This window comes from Poecilia mexicana, unplaced genomic scaffold, assembly GCF_051168715.1.
Source record: "Poecilia mexicana isolate PSO_F unplaced genomic scaffold, ASM5116871v1 scaffold_15, whole genome shotgun sequence".
In the NCBI taxonomy this organism is placed as follows: domain Eukaryota; kingdom Metazoa; phylum Chordata; class Actinopteri; order Cyprinodontiformes; family Poeciliidae; genus Poecilia; species Poecilia mexicana.
In genome coordinates, this window is record NW_028263384.1 from 20,610,628 (window position 1) to 20,625,648 (window position 15,021).

General features: G+C 37.7%; 1 protein-coding gene across 1 annotated transcript in view; it reads right to left on the reverse strand.

Moving 5' to 3' along the window:
* Positions 1-1,922: 1,922 nt before the first annotated feature.
* Positions 1,923-15,021, reverse strand: part of kcnk12 (potassium channel, subfamily K, member 12) — a 34,469-nt gene continuing 21,370 nt past the window's right edge. Inside the window, exon 2 of the mRNA XM_015009949.2 lies at positions 1,923-2,815. Within this exon, the coding sequence (XP_014865435.1) occupies positions 1,923-2,815 (893 nt within the window). The remainder of the gene's footprint in view (positions 2,816-15,021) is intronic.

Here is a 15,021-nt window from a genome sequence, read left to right on the forward strand (position 1 = left end):
AACAATCTTATTGTATGTTTAAATTTGTCCTGCTGCAAAGTGGAGCACTCTCGCTTGTTTTGCTGCCTTTCACAAGTTCACTTCCAGGTTTGCCCTGGTTTTACCTCCACCATGAGCTGTTGAACCTGCTTAAGGAAAAACATCTTCACAGCATGACACTGCCACCACCATGTATCACCATGGGACACCATGTTTACGATGATAAGTCTCCCATTTTGCTTAAAGGCCAAAAAGCTAAATCTTAGTCTCATCTCACCACAGCACTGTCTTCGAGTGCCACAACATCCCTGCTGCAATAACCCAGAATACAATGAATGATTAGTGACTGTAGCCTTCGCAAAACTTTCTGCCATACCAAGGATGTATTTCAGCCTTTTGATTCAGGTGTTTTGGAGCAGGAATGTATCCAAAAGTTGCAGAACAGTTGTTCTTGAGGAGTGGAGTTTCAGAGGTTTGTTTTAGATGTTTGCTCTCTTGCTTCTGGCAAACTGCAGACAGGATTTATTTCAGATTTTCTTCCAGAAATCTTTCTTTTGCTACTCAAACATAAAAGACTAGGTTTCTGAAGGGCACCGCTGATAGTTTGTCTTGTGAACAGATTCTCCTCAAGAGTTACCTCGGATGTCTCTGATTAATGCTCACCTCGATTAATACTAATTCCAACTTTCAGATGATGGGTTAGAACAGAGCTTCCTATGATTTATAATCTATCGCTGCTTTAAACTTCTTCATAACTTTATTCATGACCTGGTCAAATAAAGGGAACTGAACAGTTTTCATTTGAAAAGGCTTCTTTGTACTTTGCAGTTGTGCACTGCTGTGGTCAATCACATAAAATCCCGACAAAATACATTGAAGTTTGTGGTCGTTATATAAGAAACTTTTCGTGCGGTAAGAGTACGTTTACAAGGCACTGAATCTGCAACTTTTTGAAATCAGAAACAAATTTATGACCAAGCTTTTGCACTTGAATGTATCTCATCAACATCTTCAACCTATGTTCGGTATGTTTTCTCATTTATTCTGTTTTGCAAATACTTTTAAGATATTGCAATCAATAACTATTTAAGCACTAAAACTTGTTATCATCCTCACTGTTAAGCCTAACACATATGGCAGAGAGAAAGAAAGATTTGGATGGTGCCTTCTTTTACCCGACAAGTCAATGTCCACGGCCACTCAAACATGTGCTTATAGCTGATAAGAAAGCCAGTCCCTCTCTAACATGAAATAGATTTTCATTCATCATGTTTCTTCCATCTTCAGAGAGAGGAAATAACCCTTTGTATCCTGTTGGTGTAGCACTGGAAAGGCATCCTGTGCTACAACCCTGTTTTAATCAGCTACATCACGGCCATGCGGTGAAAGTCTACTTTTCACTGTTGGCCCCTGGAAAAGAAATCAATCATCACCAAAAGGATGTGGTAGGGGAGAAAAATATGGAAGGTTGAGAAATGGTGCAAAAATGCATGAGAAGTGTAATGCATAGATCAGTATGTGCTATATCATTCAGTGGTTATACTTGTTTTCGTCAGCATCCAATATGTACATTCAAATGACCTGGCAACACCCCAAGACAGTAAAAACTGTGCAGTTTGCTTCACTTGGCTTCTGTTCAGCTCAATGATTCAGCCATAAAAAGTCTGACGAGCTGACCGATTGCACCAAGGGATTCCAGCCAAGCTCTTTAGTGGCTTGTTTTATTTCAGGGCTTTAGGTCTAGAATAGGGTCGCCATGCTTTAAGATCAACTCTGTGATTCTCTCTTCATGCCGCCATCCTCACCGCAGGTTTGTAATCCCAGTCAGGAGTAAAGACGATATATCTCATGCATAACAAGTTATCCTTTCATTAGCATGTCAACATTCTGCAGTGTGGCTTGAGAGGAGCGCGAATGCTTTGTTTTCCGCCTCTCTGTGCGTTCTACCTTGAGTTACTCGTCTCAGCCAGTCTGTTGTTCATGATGCCGAGCGCCCCGACCCCCCCAGAGAAGCCGTTATGGCGGGAGCTGCCGCAGACCGTCCTGGGGTATCCATTGGCAGACTCAGACAGCTGCTTCTGCATGATCGCCAGCGACACCTTGTTTGATGCCGCCAGGTCCTTCATGGAGATCATTTCCCCTGATAGTCTCCGTCCCTCAGTGTCACTATCGCAAGGCCCGTCTGATTCTGGCTGATGGTTGAAACGACCCTTGCGACCCCTGGAGCCCGGGCGGATGGCATTTCGCCTCCCCAGGAAGGCGTTGGCCTTATTGCAACGTTGGCAAAACAAACAGCTCATTTTCTCCAGCATCCAGTTGAGCACCTGCTTGATGACGATGGAAATGACGTTGAAGAGCGAGTAGATGCAGCAGACACCCATTAACATGAAGAAGAAGTTGGCCACCCTGTAGAGGCTTTGGTATTCGTAAGCGGCATCCTGGCTGCTGACGAAGTCTCCGAAGCCAATGGTGCTGAAGGTGACGAAGCAGAAGTAGAGCGAGTCTAAGTAGGCCCAGCCCTCCACTGGGCTGTACATGGCCGACGCGCAGCAGGAAATGGTAATGGCCGACAGTCCCAGAATCAGCATCACGTGGTAGACGGAGGGCTTCCATCCCGGCAGAGAGTAGGCCGAGAAGTCATGCCGGATCCCTGGCGGAAGGAGACCGCTGTTCCTGATTCTCCTCTCCCTCACGGCCTTCATCACTACAGCCAGCAGAGTGATGATGCGCTCCAGGAAGAGGTTAAAGAAGAGGATAGTGGCAGCACAGCCCAGAAGTCCATAAAAAATAAGGAACACCTTCCCTGCAATTGTCACAGGCGTCGTCATCCCAAACCCTGCAGAGACATAAAGATATCACAGTTAGTTTCCAAGCTGAGACAGAACACTACTTTTCTTTAGGTTTGGGAACAGTTGAAATCAAAAAGCATGTCCAGATATGAAGACATGTACCAGATATGTAGACAAGAAGAAATAAAATCATAAAAAACACAAGTTCCTGTTTTGACACTGACCTTCTTATTTTGGAAATACAAATTAAAATATATATGCACATCAGTTTCAGACATGTTCTTTTTGAGACATCGATTTGTTGGAAACAGTAACTAAATTCCTATCATTTGGCTTATTGTCAGAGTTGAACAACCAATCTGCAGCCCACTGGCTAATGATCATACACCTGATTGTCTCAGAGTTTGGCTAGTTTGCTTTTCTTTTCAGCACTTAAATGATTAAGATAGCTGAAAAACTCAAAAGTTTTGAATGTCATCTGCATAAAGGTGATATAATGGAACTCACTAATAATCTGTCCAAGGTGATTTCCCTTGGGAAACTCCACATATGATGGAGTCCAAACAGAAATTTCAGTGTCTTTCAAAGAAAACTGATGATTTTCCTGAATATCTTTGTTGTGCAGATAAAGAGCTGAGCTGAGAATTTAATTTATGAATATATTTTATCTCCGCAGCACTGTTATTTCACTTGTCAGTGTCTTCTGAGCAGCTGTCTCAGTTTAACTCGAGTGTTAAAGCGTCTTTCAGATCTCTCTGGCTTCACTGTGCGGCCAGGAACGATTACTCGGTAAGGTTTAATGTCATGCTAATGAAAGTCGGGGATGGAGAAGGTCAAATACCATATATTCTCTCAGCCATTTAACTGCCACAATTATAAAATAAATCATTGTATATATTTCCTTGACTAAAATAAATCAACCAAGCTTACTTCAATTGAATGTACTAAACATTAACAAAAAAGGAAGAGCTATAAAAAATAAAGACTAATGGTGCAGAAATCATAAATCTTTCAAGACCCAAAACCCACCTTAGATCCGTCTGTGGGAGTCACAGTTTCATATCATAGAGTATATTAATAATAAATTACATTAATGCACAGTCCCTTCCACACATATTGGCTCTCCTGATAAAGATGTGTAAAAAGCCTTTAAATGAATCAATTTCTTACTGCAGTAGGATAACTTTACACTGAAAATGTTTGAAAAAGTCCAATCCTTATCTTAGGCACATTAATTTGGCTTAGAAAAATGATCATTCTGAGAATAATAGTTCATAAAAAAACATATATGTGGTGCCGCATTGATTGATAGCCATATTTTTTTAATACTTTGTACATTCATACCAAAAGATCACCACCTTCTCCTACAACATTTTGCCAGGGTGGTGTTTACAGAAATATTTTTATTTACTGGTCCCACATGACCACCAATGTCAGAGTATTTAGGCGAGTAGTGATTTTATGCAGTTGGACACACATCTGCATTATTTGAACAAGTTCTCCTGTCTTTCCCATTTTGCATAACGATTAGAAGCAAAAAGTCTAGAAGTCATGGGTTGCTAATTAAAAGCTCAAACACACTTTGATCAACTTGAAAATTAAGGAATAATTATAAACATTGCTTCATTTAAATGTATGTTACAGGAGTCATTTAGTTTTGTTTTTTTACAGTGTGTAATCATGCTACTGCAATAAAATATTAATTAATATTTTTATTATTTGAATTTAATTTATTTCAACATTTTTTAAAGCATCTTTATCTGGAGTGCCAACAAGCATAGAAGGTGCTATCTCTTCCAAGACATTCATTAGGATCCACATGCTATATTTTAAGCTTTATCTCCTTATTTTATAATTTATGTTTGTGATTGACCGTCAAAGCACATATCTCCCTTTAACTATTAGAATGACCTGATTTGTGGTTCCTGTTCCAGGCTCAATGTCAGGACACGTTATGTACAAACACACAGATACGCAGGGATTTATGCTACGTTATGTCACATATCAACAAAGCAGCAGATGTTATTTTTGTCAACAAATAAAATCGTGCTCAAATATCAGCAAGTTCACTTTCGGGGCAAGGTTAATAGATTTTTCCATCAACCGTTTCAGTCTCCTCAGAGCATTAGGCCAGATCGTTTTCCTCCTTTTTTCCTCCAGCCATCCTTGTCAGGTAATAAATGGCATCAATAGCATGACAATACTTCTTTTATGATGGCCAAAATGGCTTTTTTGACCTTATCTCTGGCCGTGAAAACCACTCCGGAGCGTGTCTTCTGTTGACATGCCAGCTCATTTAGATCAATTTTGATTGATACAGATTGTTTTATAGACAAGAAGGAACACAGCTCGCTCATGTGTACAAAAACCAAACAAAGGACGACTTTTGTACATTACAGATGTTGACATGCCTGCTTTTATGACGGTGACAAAGTTCACCAGCAGACATCGAGGAAACTCTCCAGGCTGCAGAAGGGCGAGGGGTTCTGATCACCCAAATTGAGCCCTTCAGCGAAATCCTACTTCAGTGTTTTGTAGTTAATTAATTAGCAGCCCAAGACTCTTTAACCTGCCCGAATCAGTGGGAAAACAGATTACCTCTTCCCAGAGCTTGCAGAGACAGCCTTCCGCACCGTCTCTCATTACCAAGTAAATTACCTAAGAGAGGAAAAGGCACCAGGCATTGATTCGGTGTAGCATTTCAGAGCCATTACTCCAGACCACTGTGTCAAGACACATTAGGGGATAACATCCAATAATAGAAAGCAAAGCCCCAACTAAGCAAACACAAGCTTATTTGTTTACAAAGACTTCTTTATTTGCACAATAAAGCTCTTAAATAAAGGCCACAACTGCAGCCAGCGGGAGGGAAACGGAGGCGCTGACCTCAGCGAACGAGTTGAGATGAGTTATTTCATCCAGTGGAACTTGATAAGGCAGAAAATTATATGTGTGCTAATCCGATTCAGTCGGAGCCCTGGGAGAATATTTATTCATTAACATTAAATAAAGTATTCTCAACTCAACATGGAAAATGACGCTATGCCTCAGTGGCTGCACACATAATTACACACCAGAGCTTCAAGAAGGAGGAGAGTTATTTAGATGGTGTCATTTATAACCATTAATTATGATTCGACAGTTTTTTAGCAAAGGTCTGTGCTAAAGGTTTCTGCGATCTGAGAATTTGAAGGAGGGAGATTAATAGATGATAGAGGAGCACAATTTGACGTTGTGTCTTTAAATGACAGACACATTTCATCAACACTTTAAAAACAAACACAACTGCTTTTCTGCAGGTCAATTAAAAATGTCCTTGTAGACCAATAGGTCTAGTCAAAACAACTTCTTATTCCTGCAGGTGGAGACCTGGATATTCAAATATGTGAGGCACAGGACTTTGCAAGGCTGCAATATCCAATTTTTTAATTCTTGGCAGCAAAAAGGATACATTTGTTTATTTCTATCTGTCTCATGAAATAAAATCAGTGAACCTTGTATCTATTTATAATCAATCTTAATGATAAAATGTTTTTCTTATTCAGTAAATATCACTAACTCAGTTATTTATAAAAAATTACAACCAAAGTGGAGATTTCGGAGAAGTCTGTATTAGTGATATGTACATGTGGGAAAACAGAGATTTAGAGTCTGGGAAAAATAATGCGCCAATATAACATGATAATTGCTTTGACATGATTCCCAATCAACATCGTCTTGCGTTTTTATAACTTTATATTCGCTTGTTAAAAGTAGTTCTACCTCTATATCTGTCCACACTAATTAACCTTCTGGCGCCTGTTGAATTCTTAACAGGAAGTCGTGGTTGTTTTGAAGCATTCTGATTGGCTGACGTAGCTTTTCGCTTTGCACTACACTTCCCCCTATGGGATTGGCATGTTTAAAGCAAAACTCAGGTGCGTATTTGTGCAGGTTCATGTGGACGACAACTTTTCTGAAACTGATTCTGTGTATGATATAAATTTTTTTTTAAATGATGAGGCGTTGATATTCACTTTTATAAAGACCCGGCTACCTGTGTACAAAGCCTTGTGCTGAATCTTGATTTCAACTCTTTTCTTTTTCTTTTCTTTTTTTTTTTTTTACTTTCAAAAGTTGCAGAGAAACTGGCAAAAAAGTTTATAATATTCTCTTCTTTTTTAATATTAGACTGAACATTAATTCCTGATTCTATTAGTGATTAGCTCTCCGTGGTTCTTGTCATATTAATCAATTTAAGTGGTACATTATGTTTCATAATCTTCAATTAAAGTGCTATTGTTTTTTTTTTAACTGATTTTAAATAAATTAAAATTGAATCCTGCTTTTTTCATGTAGTAGGCGTTGCTTCCAGTGAAGATAAAATTAAAATCTTCAGATATATATTTTTTTAGTTTATCAGACTGATTGATTTATGAACAATAAAATATTTTAAAGTAGCTTAACGTCACTACAACAATGGAGCTGTGTGTTTTTAACGTCAACAACATACAATAAACCCCTAAAGTATATTCTGTTCAATAGTTTCTGCAGATCCTAAACATTAAAAATCTTTGGATGACAGCCTTACATTTTTCACAAATCCCTCGGGTTTCAAAAGACGCCTTAATTCAAAGCCTCAGGTTATCATAACGGGTCGATACTGGACTGTAGTGGATCAAGCATTTGGGATGGATTTTACTGCCAGTGGTCAAGTGTAAATCACCTGCGCTCTACAGTTATCACATAACACAATCTAAAATAAACAGCTCTCATTTCAGTGGCAAATTTAAGTGGTACATTATGTACCATATTAAAGCAGGGGACATGAACAGCTTGGTAAAATTAGAACCGGTGGTGCTAATAGTGATATTAAACGCTCTGCATTTCATTTGATGCACGCTGTCGACCACTCAACTCTAAATAGCAATCAATTAGCAAATTTCATACATATGAGCCACTGTGAGAGGAGGAGTGCTGCTCGAACTCTGCAGCATGCAAGGGTTTTTATTGGAGTTCTGGTCAGAGGTTTGTATACACTCATCATTAGTGTGAAAGTCAAATTATTGTGGCTTTTAATGATGCATTTTATCCATTTTTGTCCAGTTTAGAATAGTGATACAACATATAAATTCAACACTCTTTAAAAGTAAGAATTGGATACCCAGTTACTTTCTCTAAATCTTTAAATTTGACTAATTGGATTAGTGTCAGACTTTGGAAAGTTGCAGAGAAACCACATGCTTTTTCAAAAAGTTTCTGCCAGATTTCTGGTTATTTGAACTGACTTAATAAATTGGTAACTTTGAATTGGTTGGTTGTTGTCATGGACACGTCTTTAAAGACAGACAACAGATTGTAAGCTTAACATCACCCTGCTTTTGTTGTGGTCTGTATTTTCTCCCATAGGGACCTGCTGTTGACAGTGGCGCCCCCAAAGAAGAGTCCGGGGGGCCATGGCCCCTTCTTCAAAAATGCTGGTCAAGTCCCAGTCTTCAATGAAGACTTGAATGTAAAACCCAATAAATAAGTAAATACAAAATAATTAGACAAATAAATAAATTCAAGGTCTCCCTCAGAAAACTTGCTAAGCCTGGTGGTTTTGCACTAGGGCAGTCGTTCATCCAGCGGCCTGCCGCGTTTTTGAGTTAAAAAATGTTTACAGTTGACAGAAAATTTGAAAATAATAATTTTCAAATTTCAATAACAATAACATGTAATTTGATAATTATGTGTTATTGAAAGATTGGAAAATTAACACCTGAACATCAAATATAAAATCTTAAAAAATGCACACGTTTTAAAAAGACTGAAATAAATTAAACAATGCTTAGCCTGGAGGGGGCACCAGTAAAGCCTGGTGGCCCGCCAGACTTATAATACACTGGGGGAAACCCTGAATAGCTACCCTTATGTACATTTTCTGACTCCAATCTGAGTTTGAAAATTCAGAACAACAATTCAGGTCATAGAGGACTGATCTAGTGACATTAAATGTGAACATTTTGATCTTCGATAAATCATAGAAAATGCAGCAAAAAGTCAAATTTGAGCTCTAATTTAGTTTTTGTATTAGTCTATGAAATTGAATGCTGTGTTATCATTCTACCCTGAAAAAATATGTCTGAATTATGACACTAAAAGATACAACAAAGCCTTAAATGGAAAGCTAACATGAATGAGTGACAGTGAAATGGCCTGTCTGTCACTTATTGTCTCTGGGAGTCAAATATTTTTGTGTAAAAGTCGATAAAATGTTCAGCTCAATGCCAGATGGCACACAGAAACACAGAGGATATAATTTTCCATTAAGCATCTGGCTGTGACCATAGAAGTGTGACTGATTGTAAGTCATTTTCACAAATGAAAGTCCTACAAATGAAGGTACAAACATTGAGTGTTTTCATTATTGTGAAAATCTGACTCAAAAACTAAAACTAGCAACATGTTACTCTATTTGTTTTCAAGCTTGTCCAAGAAATGGAAATAAAAGCCTATTTTTTCTGCTGAAGATGAGAATCCATAAAACTGCTGTAATCAACACTTTTTAAAGCAACACTGCATGAAAAGGCTGTTTGAACTGTCAACAACAATCAACATCCACTGCATAGTGTTGAAAGTTATTTCAGCTCTTTTTCACTTAAAAATGCAGCCGAGCAAGAAACACTTATGAAGTGTAATCTTTGACCTAAATAATTTTGGCTGCTTTTTCGTGTCACTGTTCTTTCTTAATTATTAAATGGAAGAACACCACCTCAAACATTTGACAAAATAATCACAAAATCAGTGCTGTGACTCCAAATCATGACATTTTAATCATTTCAACCTGTTAATTTCACTGAATATCATAATAAAAACGTAACATATTTTAGGCTCTTATTAAAATTAGATTTTTAGAGCCTGTTTCAAATTTATTTTCAGTCGATGTAACCAAGAGCCAACATTAAGTTCTGGTTTTAAGTGTTATATTCCTGTTAGGAGCGGCATTAATAAGTACTCTCATCCAATAATTTTAATAAAAAAACATTGAGGCATAAACTGGCAGATAAAAACAAAGCAGTTTTCGTCTAACCAGAGCTTCTTGTTTGTTAGTATTTATACTGACGAATCTGTATTTTAGTCAACAGTTTACACAAGAACATAATGATATTGATATTAATATTTTATATTACCATTTGCAAAGCGTGCTCAACAAATGTTTTAGTACTTATAAATATTACGGGCAACAAATGCACTTTTCTTTTTTTGTTTAAATTAGACTCCCAATGGTAAATGTGCTACAATACGGTAAGGAATAATTCAACACAACAACCTGACTCAAGGCATAACTTGGGGAAATGCTTAGTTGACACACACACACACACACACACACGCATACACACGCACACGCACACACACACACGCGCACACGCACACACACACGCACACATACAAAAAAACATATTTGTTTGAGAGAAACATGGCAAAAAAGCAGAACTACCAAGAGATCAGAAAAACATAAAACAGGGCAAGAAAACCAAACAAAGCACAAACACCTGGATCTGATGAGAATGATAAAAGAAATAAAGTGCATGGTAAATAACAAACTGCACTATTTTCAGCTGCTTTTAAAACATATAGTCTGTTGGGTTCCCATAAAAACCCTGTAATACCACGAGCAGATGACAGCAATTTTAAATAACTATATTAAAATTCAAAAGCATGAGGATCTTTAGCACGACTAAAGTAGTTCTAGGCTAAAGACGATTTATTGTTTTTCTTGAGGTTGGATTTTCTGAGTGCTCCAGTGCAGGATATTGTTCAGATGAACATCCAAGTATTTTTAACTGTCTACTGTCTCAATTTTAATAACCTGGATATCCACTGCCACCAACTCCAGGAATTTCCCTGGTGATTATCTGAAAATGGTTCAGATTCACATGTTGTTCCTTTTTTTTTTCTTTAATAACCTCCTGTATGAGTTCACCATCCTCACTTGAAATAATTTTAGTACATCGGTCATTCCTAGGAAGGTTAATCACTGTGCAGTTTGTAATAATCATTTGTAATCCCTTTTCAAGAGCTGCATATATTTGCTTTAGATCACACAAACATGCGCTGACATTTACAGAGGATAGATTTGTTTTTTGCCAAAGCAAAACTTCATATGGAGGAAAAATTTTACTCATTATCTGGGAAACTTTTCAAACTCTCAGCACCGTTTGACAGTCAGCTGGGTTCAGACATAAATGAAGGCAGGTTATAACCAGACTCCTGGTGTGTCTCACAACTCTCAGAAAGATCATCCTGCAGCTCATGTTTTGTTTGATAAACGCCCGCTTGGCACCTTTCACAAATTAATGCTTCCTCAAAGAGGCATATTGATTCACTTTACTAGAATGTTATCCTCCCAAGGTTCTTGCTATAAATCTTTCCGTCGAATGTTAGAGCACCTTGCCTGTAGCAGAAAGGAGTTCATTAAAAAAAAACAAAAAAACAAAGGAGCTGAAAGGTCAGTTGGAAAAATAAGGATGAAAAAAATTAAATAGGAAACTTTGAGGTATAAGACTCTTACATCCAGATTTTTTCAGTTATCATCATAAAATAACCTTTTTCTCACTATGAAGGAATACATTATCACAAAAAACTCAAATATTCTCAGCTGATTGTTTACATCCCTGTTGGCATTAATTGCGCTTTTATTAATTTTTCTGCTGTTATTGCACATTTGTTTTTTCTGTACCGTGATATACTTTATTGTAAATAAAGTATTAATGCTCAACAAACATACATATTACAAAAAACCACAAAATATTACCAAGTATTTTGTCTACCTTGTGCAAATAAACCTTAAAAGTAACTTTTCAGTAAGATGTAGAAACTTGCTTTAAGTCAATATTGTGCAACATTGATCAAAAATAATTAGTTCCACAAGCTGATTTTTATCACTAATAACAAGACATGTTTCCCATGTTATAAGTGAAAAAGTGGAACTAGTACTTTTTGTCAATTGACTAGAATTATTGATGTAAAACAAGCCACTATATTTGGATTAAAAAAGTTACTTGAAAGTTATTTTTGTCTTTTTTCCCCCCCCACATAAAATAAGATATTTGCAACATAATAGACAAAAAAATTGGTAAGATTTTTTGCAGTGTACTTGTACATCCTTTGAATTGTGCTTTCTATTTCTGACAGCTGCACAATGATTTTCATGCTATCTTAGTATTATTATTGTTAATCTTGTTATTAATATGCTGTGTGTCTTGATGCTGCTGCTGATATACCCGAATTTCCCCACTGTGGGACAATAAAGGCTGTTTCTGTCCTGTTCTATAACCTCCAAAAACAAGCTCCCAATAAAACCAATTCTGTGCTATCATTCTGAAGAGGCTCAGATTGGCCTGAAACACGCGGCAGCAGAGACCGCCACGCCTGCCCGCCCCTCTGATGACAAGCAGGAACTGATTAGTCACGAGCGTGGCGCGGCAGGGGTCCGCAGAGAGGACAGAGGGCCGAGGAAGCAGCGTCACGGCCAGACCTGCGACACCATCACCGCACCATCTGCTGAGGAGCTGCCAAGTTTACTGACTGCAACAGAAATACACACAGGATGCTGCCAGGTTTACAAATAGCGCATCAAAAAATAGGTCAGTCTGTTTGGAGACTGTATCATATCAGTGCATCTGTGAGCTGATGGTTAAGTTAAATACTGTAGTGTAACATGTCTAAAAGCCAGCACAGTCAGTGATGTTTCTGCGGGACCCTGCAGCAAATCAATGAGAATTTATCGCCCTGCGCGCACACACACACAACACGCGTTAATGGCATTTGTTACGCTTGTCAACGCAATTATAATGAGCATGCAGCGATAAGAAATATTGGACCGGCAGGATTATAAAGAAACGTGTGGGAACATCCATTAAAATGCGTCGATACAGATATAAATTACGCCTGTAGCGCTTTGTGTAGGACCAATCCTGAAAGGACCAATCAGATCAAAACCTGAAATTCATTGTTTGTTTGTTTTTTTGCGATTTTATAACTACTGAATCCAATTTTTCTTAAAGTGTATTTCAGTGGTTAAAGAAATGCAGAAAGAAAGCCTGGAGGACTGATGACTCTGCCGTTGTCCATATTGATTTTTGTTTCTGAGGGAAAACCAATAATAAAAAAAATCTGCTTTGTTTTTAGATCTGGACCAACATTTATTTCTCTGCGTTTTTTAGTGTGTTTTTCATCTTTTTGGTAGAAAATAAGGCAGAAAACAATCTGTGAAAAAGTATTCATAGCTGTTCAACTTTTCACAACCAAACTTAAGACTTTTATGCTATTCTTTTATGAGACAGACCAAAACGAAGCAGTGCATAATTGAAAATTTAAGGCACAAGTGACTACAAGTTGAAGCAATGATTGTGTCTCTTTATTTACGCCTTCTCTCTCACAGATATAAACCGTCTGCTTTTCTGCTGAGTTTTAAACTTTTCTTTCTCAATCCCCTGTCTGTATTTGAATTAAAGCTTAGCTACGCAAAGCTATGTAGTTTTATTCCCAGCTGGGCTTTTTAACCACTCTCATATGCGCATGATAAGCCTCCAAATTAAGCTAATACGTTTTACAGATGTGATTTGGCAGTACAAACACACACACACACACACACGCACACACCCACACACACACACACCTTTCATATCTGTCTCAGATTTTTGCCAATTACATGAAAACATTCAAAGCGTTTGCTAAAAGGGAAATGAGTGCTTGAGGTTAAGCAACCATGTGAAAAGCGAAAGCACAAAGCCATGAAATTCTGGGCTGAGCAAAAACTTGATCCCTATCAGGGGCTGTAGTGTTACTGACAGCTGCAAAAATGATCTCGGATCAAACATCGAGAAAACACAGAAAGCTGTCATAGAGAAATGATAAAGGTACGCTCTGTTGGTCATAATTAGATCGAGTACCGACTTCTCCAGAAACTAAACGTGCCCATCTATGTGGCAGCCTGAAGGTAGCAGAATGTTTTGTAGATGCCACGAAAACCAAACTACACATGATTCTGTATGTATTATCCCCCCCCAGGAAGAATGTGAAAAATGATCTAATTTAAACAGATTATATGATCTGAGCATATGTGGATTATGTATCTGAGGATGGATGATACAGTGCTGGTTCTTTCTTTTGTAACTCAATCACAGTGATGAACCATCCTATAAATTCAAGGACAAACTCAGACTTGGAGTGTGCCTTTTTAACTTTCTCCAGATTTAATCTGTTATCAGGTTGACTTGGTTGAAGCTCATTAAAAATGATGCGACTCGAGATTTAAAAGTCCTTTAAACTAATTTGCTTATACTCTAGCTAAATCTCTTTGGACCGTCAGCATTGATTTTTTTTCCCCCCAAACATATCCAAGCTGTCACACAAGCAGAAAAAAATAGTAGATAAGGTAACATATTATGATTCATTGAACGGATTAGGATAAGTCTATGGGCTGTACAAAACATGTTCATTATGTTTTTTGCACAAAATGATTTAGCGCCTCTTGTCATTTTAAATACAAATAAGCTGCTGCTGCTGCTGAACGTTTATACTGACACCTGAAAATGGCTGCAAACAGATGGACAATTATACTTCTGTGCATCTTTGAAAAACAGAAGTGGAGCCTCCTGCACAACCAACAAGAACGCATCAAGTGGTTTCTGGTTGGTAAGTCAAACAAAACACTTTGTCTTCACCAGCAGCCATTATACAGATCATACAAAGGTAAAACCAGTTGATCGAATGTACTGGAACTCAGCTTGGGTTGCTAGGTAACAGCTCAGTGCCTGTTGAACGTGGCTTAACATTCGGCAGATTGTTTCTAGACAACAAAACACATTCATTTATTGCTAAAAAGACAGCTTGGATTGTTCTTAGAAGCAGCTGATACTGAAATGAAAGTACAGAAATGTCCCAAATGTGAATTTTGCTCAAGAGGTCTCCTTTAATGCTAATAATTTAGATATTATTGCCAGCTGCTAAAAGGTTTCACTAGAAATGTTTTTTTCTGCTTATTGCAAACTTTTAAACTTTCATACCTTTAAATTATCCATAATAACCATTTCCCATTAAAAAAAACGTTTCTGTCAAAAACGAACCTTTAACAGAACAGAGTTAATTCACAATCTGCCTCATCGTTGCAAAGAGGACTTCAGTTGTAATACTAAACAGTTTGGGGAGAAAGAAGCATACAGAAACTGCTGTGTCCTCTAAAATGAAATTGGTCTCGCTTGAAGAGCTGGGTCTGTGAGATACTGAA